Source organism: Vigna unguiculata, chromosome 2, assembly GCF_004118075.2.
Source record: "Vigna unguiculata cultivar IT97K-499-35 chromosome 2, ASM411807v1, whole genome shotgun sequence".
In the NCBI taxonomy this organism is placed as follows: Eukaryota; Viridiplantae; Streptophyta; class Magnoliopsida; order Fabales; family Fabaceae; genus Vigna; species Vigna unguiculata.
Window position 1 is genome coordinate 4447723 of NC_040280.1, and position 6743 is coordinate 4454465.

The following is a 6743-nucleotide window of genomic DNA, read 5'->3' on the forward strand; positions in this document are numbered from 1 at the left end:
TCAATAAAACACCTTTTTAGATTTACATGATTTGTTTGAAAGAACTGAAAGAAATAATGGGATACAAATTGGGTTAATAAGAAAAGAAAAAGAGATATATGAAAAATGAAGTAAATTTAAAAAAAATGTCATGGAAAAAGAATAATTGAAAAACAAATAAATGGACAATAAAATAACATGAATTGATTTTTATAGATAATCGGTTATATATTTATACAATTGATTATATAACACAACCTATTTATAGGTAATCATTTAAAGTAATTAACACCTTTTTTATTATTTTTCTCAGATATATTGAAAATCAAACTAAAATCTATCTTTATTTGAGAATTTTTCACTATAAAATATGTATCTATCTGCTTTTGTAAGAAGTGTGTAACGTTATACACTGCAACAATAATTTTTCTATATTCTCAGCCAGATATAAAATAATCTTAGTGTTGAGAGAGGGAAGAAGACATGTTCCTTCATTTTTGGATAACTACTTCATTATAGTAACCTAGCTTCAGACAGTAGAACATTTTGTCAGAATATGTCTTTGAGCAATTGCTTTGAACAATCAGTTTCAAAATGCCGCATTATAAATGAAAAATATGAACACAGAATGAAGAAAACTACAACTGATGTTATACCTAATATCAATATCATAATAAAATCCGACCCAAACACTGTGTCATGAAAGTACAACAAAATCTTAAAAAGATTAAAGTTAAGAAAAATCACTCTAGAAAATAATTTTAAGCAGTCTACAGAAACATGCAGTAGAATGAAATCATTTTAAGCAGGTGAAGCTACAAATCAATAAAATTTCAAAATAAAATAAAACAACAACAGCTGAAGCTCAAGCATTTCAACTCAGTTTTTGATCAACTAGATTGAACAATCTATTTACAACCCAAGTCAAAACCAAAATATATTTGTATCAGAACTAGGACAACTAAGTTCAAATGTTTATGAACATGTAAAGCATCAAAGTTCCAAGTGAAGAATTAGATGAACAACAGATCACTCAGAAGCAAGGTCTATTTATCACAGACTGGCTATCAGGAATTAACTGTCCCCGCTAATTTCTAATCAATTTCACTGTACTGCTAACGCGATGCTGCAAATGAGGGTTCAAGAGTTTGGTGTGGCTCATATTTTGGCTCAGCTGCTGCACAGAAGGGGGAGAGTTCAACAAGCCTGCATCCTCAGTTACACGAAAGACGGTAACTTGCAGCACAACTTCCTTTGTTCTTAGGAGCTCAAACACACAGACATCACCCTCCCCGAGATTGTTCTCCACGGTGAATTCAAACCATCCCTGACTTAACTTAGCTCGACCTCCTCTGTAGAGACAGCGAACGGACCACTGTCTTCCATTGGACAACTGAAGTTTAATGAATCCTGATACCCCATTCAGATTCTTCTCAGCAAAGCACGAAGGCAAGTACTGGAAAACAAAAAAGATGAATTTTGAGTATGCAAGATAACATCTGGAGAAGAGTAATGATAAATATCAAGTTGAAAAACATTTCACCATTATGCATCCTCTGTATAAATAGGAGGGTCGGAGGACAACTCTGCAGAAAGGATTTGTGGGTTCAAATGCTTTTGATGCATTAATTGCCCTTTCTCTTTCTTCTGCTGTCACTGTTCTTTTCCTTGCAGATGCACTTTCATAAAACCTATAGCGCATTTCTGCCTCCTCTTCATTTTCACCTGAGGGTTCCTCGCCCTCTATAGTTCCAAACAAGTTGAATTAGTAATAAAAAGAAAAATGTCATCTTTGGGTTACTACACAGAAAAAGAACTGGGATAAAAACTTACGGGACTCTGATTTCCGCTTCTTTTTTGCAGTTTTATTAAGTGCTTCCTCGTTAGAATAACGCAATTTCAATTCATCAGTGGACCTTTTAAACTCAACAGCATTAAACTGAACACCTATGTCTCTGGTTGACTGGCTACCTAGTGAATTGGCACTCTTAGAAGAGTAAGAACTCCCACCATCACCCCAGTTTACGCGATTGAGTTTTGAGCCACCATTGAACAAATTCTGCAGAGCCGGAGTATGACTCTTCCCAGGTGTCAGTTGATCTACAGATCCTGCAAAACCCTTGTTTTGCATGGCACCAGATGTAAGATACGGAGGTGACAAATCTGACAAATCAATGGAATCTATGTCTTCCATTTCCTCGAAAATATGATTGTAATTGACAAAGCAGGGTCCTTCCATATGGTTTCTCATAGCCGATTGATAATTTATCTCAGAGGTACTCAAATTAAAAATATGAACAATAAAGGACGAATTCCCTTCATACATGAACACCAAAAAGTATCCAACACCAATGGAGTACCGTTGGATAAAATCTTGCCAACCATCAACAAACCAAATTTTGCTGTCAGCTTTCTTCAATCCTATACGCCAAATACTACCATCAGGAACAGTGAGGGTAGCAACTGTAGAAAGCTGGGTCCCATATTTCCTCAGAAAAATATCCGGAATCCTCTGAAATGCAAATATACAGGTTAGGCTTCAAATACTAGTAATTACTCACAATACAATACTAAAGATGTTATGATAATACTAACTATAAGATTGGAAAATTCAACAATGAAGTGAATAATGGGCAGATCCTGCCCTTCCATCACCTCCTAAACAGGACCTCATCATCATCCCCACCTTCATGGACAGTGCTTGGATACTATGTCTCCAATCAAGGGGAAATATGGCCTATTTAGCCGCAGTACTATTCTTGTTCTTATTCGTACAGCTGCCCTATACCTGTGTTTCCTGGTTTACTTCATTTCCTATTATCATTGATTAATTATCTCTTGCAATTTTTTTGTCATAGAAATAATTATATAAGCAAGACTTTATTTAAAGTGTGTGCAATGTTTTTAGTGGCAGCAGGCATAAAATCCACAACAAAAAATTAATATGGATGGGATTGGGATCACAGTGGAGGCAGACAAAATACAAAACTTACATAATGAAGCAGAAAAATACAATCAATATATAGATGAAATATTAGAAACATATAAAAATCCCCAAATGTACACCAAGTTACAAATTAGCGGGATAATACCAGAAGTAGCATAGCATAAGTTCGCTAAAAAATATTGATTTTATTTGTCTTGAAATTTATTTGTAAATAAAAAAAACAAAATTTATTAAACTAAAATAGAGGAAGAAAGCAAGATTGGAAAATAAAAGAGAACACAAGAATTTTTTTAAATTCTATTGTTAAAAGAACAATAATTGAATTTCTTTATTGTTTGTTTAAAAGATAAAGAGCATGGTTAGAATTTCTGAAGACCCAAAAGGGATGGGAATTAGAAAGAGAGAAAAAGAGAGCAGAGGATGGATGGAAACAAAAACTAAAACAACAACATAAGAGTATCACTATCTGAGTCGCAGATTCCCTGGAGAGTTTCTGATGATGTCTAGAGGATAGTTCCCATTTAGTGTGGACAAGCCAAACCCGAAACTGCTATATCAGGATAAAAGCTATTCTGACATTCTTTTTATTACTACTGTCATTTACTTTATTATATTTTTAATTGCTATACACAGTGGGCAAGTTTCAAAAACCCTACTATGAGATGGAGTATAGCAGGATAACCACAGTATTATGAAAACTTTTATAGTTTATATAATGTATACTGTAGGCATATAAATTTTCAAAATAATAAAAATTACTCAAATTAATGACATTCATAATTGACGATAAAAAGTCATAGGTGTCAAACAAAACACAAAAGTGAACACCAACAGAAGTCAAATACATGTTCCTAGATAAGAAGTATCAGCCATCATCTACTAAATTAAAGTCTTCTTTAACACTTTCACAAGTATTACGTATATAGATTTCAACTTTGGAAACTAAAATCCCAAAAATAGCCCTCCAGACAAGCCCTGCTATGGCACCAACTACTGATATGCTACAGCCTCTACATTGTTATAGAGAACTATTTATAATCCTGATTACGTCCTATGATTTTAATCACTATTACTGTTTACTATATTATTTTTAGATTATTATAGTATATGCTATGCTTTAAATAAAATAAAACAAAAACAAAGAAATTGAGACACTAAACTAGGCCTAACTTGATGAACGACAAACCAAAACAAAAATGAAGAGTTAAGAAAACAAAAACATTTGAACCACATGGCCTAATTCCCCCTGAAAACCTAACACCCTGGGACTGCACAGATGCTAGATAAGTGTCACCCTGTCATTATAAAATCCTAACTCCCTAAGGCAGACGTTGCAGACGGAGGAGGGGGAGTTGGTGAGGGTAGGTGGTATAGGCTGTCCAAAATTGGTAGGGATAACAAAGCCTTTGTTGGAGCAGCCAAATCATCACCATCCATCCTCCCCCATCATTATTGTCAATGAAAAACCATATGCACTGACATTTAGAGTGGCTGCTCTTTGTCATGATGAGAAGCACAATTTGTGTTGCAATTTGGGCTCCAGCAACTGCAACAACAAACTGCAAAATGATGACATTAGGAGAAGCAAGAGGTATATGCAACAGTACAATAGCGACATTTTGCACACAATTAACTACTATGATCAAGAAGAGGACGGTGTGACTGGGAAGGAAGAGGAGGCCCTTGATCTCTTGAGAGGCCCTTGATCTCGAGAATGAAAGAATCTTGTTTACACAAAAGTGGAAGTCTATTTTCACTCTGGAATGGGAAGTAAGAGTCACATTAGCGAGGAGTTCAGTAAACAAAAGGCCACATGAGGGCAAGGCTGTGATTTTTCAGGGGTTGAAAAGTAAAATACAGTAGTTAGCATCTTTCTCCATTTAATAACATTTTAAAGATGTGTCTTCCACCATGGCTGTCAAGCCAATTGCAGAAACCATAAGCCACCACACAAAATTCAACACTCCATGCTCTACTAATGCCTCTTTACCAAGAAACCACAACACTATTCCACCATTTGAAAGCATTGAGTGTATAAAAGAGCAAAACAAAGATTATATGGGCATTTTGTCCCATAGCAACATGTAATAAGAGTAATCGGTATCTCGAATAGAGGTTACTACAGATCTCAGTTTGCAAGAATTTTTATGTTACAAACAATGTATCACTATTCACAGACAAAATCTTTCCATTTTTTATGCTGATCACACCACTATTGCATTATGGATTTTCATTATATATTTTCATTTTCAATGTATCTGGATGACTAAGTTGACATTTACTCTATGTATCTGCTAAATACCTTCCCCATTCTCTTGCTCTCTGTTCTGAGGCTGCCTCTATTTGTGCAAATAGAGAGCCACCCATCATACCTGGCAATTTTCAGAAACACCCGCCCTTCACTTTTCGCTCTGTTATTCCCCTGCTAGGGATTTTATTAAATGCTTGAAACTTTAAGAATTGAGATATATTATTTCCTTGAATTTTGTTGTTGCTTACTTGTATGTTTTGTTTTAGACCTATGACTTCTTATTGTCAATTATGAATGTATCATGAAATCATGAATTTTGAGTACTTTTGAGCTTTTATATGTTCATAGCAAAATATAAATTATAAAAAAAAAATAATAACAATTACAGTCATCTACACCGTTATAATAATTTTGGATCAATCACTATGCACCAAGATTGATAACTATGCTAAAAATCTCCTTACTTGTTCCACGACTAAAGATACAGGAGTTCAGTTCCTCTATCTCATGAATTAATTCAACAGACAGTAACAAAGAATTATAAAGAACGTTCAACCAAATGAAAGAAAATTGTAAAGTTTATATATATTATATCGTGTTAAGTAAACTAACCAAACCCACTATCAATTCTAGGAACATTTCAACTCTTGAAGAAATCATAAAACCGTCGAGAGATTCTTCTCTAAACTCACAAAACTTACTAAAATCACCCTCCTCCTTCTATCAGAATCTCTACCGATAATCACCCCAACACAAATGCAAAGGGTAAAGAATCCCATCATTGGTGAAAGGAGTGTCAATAAAAGTGGCAAAGACGCATAAAGCTTTTTTCATGCAACACTCACCAACACCCCAAACCTAAAAGTCAATCATATAGTATAATCAATTCCACACCAAAAAAAATTAAGAAACACTTGAATGAGAGTAAAAAAAAAAAAAAGTACCAGTTGTCTGGATTGAAGAGTGGTGGAGAGAACAAGCTTGTGGAAACAAGGACGAGCCATTCTCTGAGAGTGATAGGGGTGACAGAAGAGAAGAAGAAGAAAGAGGATGATTCAGAGCATTATTTGAAGACCCTTTAATTGAAAGATGAAAACTTTGGGAGGATTTTTTCTTCACACTCAGATCTACTCACTCTTCACCTTCTTCTCCACCCTTCCCTGCTTTTGAGTCAAACAAGGATTTTTAAACCTTAAAAAAACCCCAACCCTGTGACCTAATTAAAAGCAACGAGTGCACCACTCGCCCGAGTCAACTCAGAACCTTTATTAACATTTCTTATAAGTGTCAAATGACTACAAATATTCATCATTTCCTTTTTCTGCTTTATGTATACATGATAATAATTATATTATTTCTTGAAATAATTAATTTATGCATACAAGGTGTTAAATTTTGAAATGCAAAAACTGTTTATTCGAAAGGAAATGAGTGTTAAAAGTAAATAAAACTGTCTTAAAAGATAAATACACTAATACAAAAGGAAAATGTGTATATGCTCAATCATGTTGAAGTAAAGTACTAAACTTTCAAGAAAATATAAAATAAACAAAAACTATACGAAAG

General features: G+C 34.2%; 1 protein-coding gene across 4 annotated transcripts; it reads right to left on the reverse strand.

The window, feature by feature from the left end:
• Positions 1 to 789: 789 nt before the first annotated feature.
• LOC114173598 (B3 domain-containing transcription factor VRN1-like) lies at positions 790 to 6382 on the reverse strand. Of its 4 annotated transcripts, none has more exons than XM_028058086.1 (5): positions 6122 to 6376; positions 2575 to 2784; positions 1813 to 2491; positions 1523 to 1722; positions 790 to 1435 (listed from the first exon to the last, which is right to left on the reverse strand). In XM_028058086.1, exons 2-5 carry the CDS (start codon positions 2629 to 2631, stop codon positions 1067 to 1069), a joined length of 1305 nt encoding a protein of 434 aa, XP_027913887.1. In that variant the 5' UTR covers positions 2632 to 2784; positions 6122 to 6376; the 3' UTR covers positions 790 to 1066. The 4 variants fall into 4 exon arrangements, with proteins under 4 accessions (XP_027913887.1, XP_027913886.1, XP_027913888.1 ...); XM_028058085.1 differs by having other exon boundaries at positions 2575 to 2793; XM_028058087.1 differs by having other exon boundaries at positions 2635 to 2793; positions 6122 to 6374.
• Positions 6383 to 6743: the final 361 nt, after the last annotated feature.

Bases quoted from the DNA above. Each gene is read 5' to 3' on its own strand.
- LOC114173598 (XM_028058084.1), bottom strand. From the start codon at position 6,181: ATGGCTCGTCCTTGTTTCCACAAGCTTGTTCTCTCCACCACTCTTCAA. The intron at 1,723-1,812 runs GTAAGTTTTTAT...TTGGAACTATAG, and splicing joins GAAGCGGAAATCAGAGTCCC to AGGGCGAGGAACCCTCAGGT. The intron at 1,436-1,522 runs GTGAAATGTTTT...TTTGTTTTCCAG, and splicing joins TATACAGAGGATGCATAATG to TACTTGCCTTCGTGCTTTGC.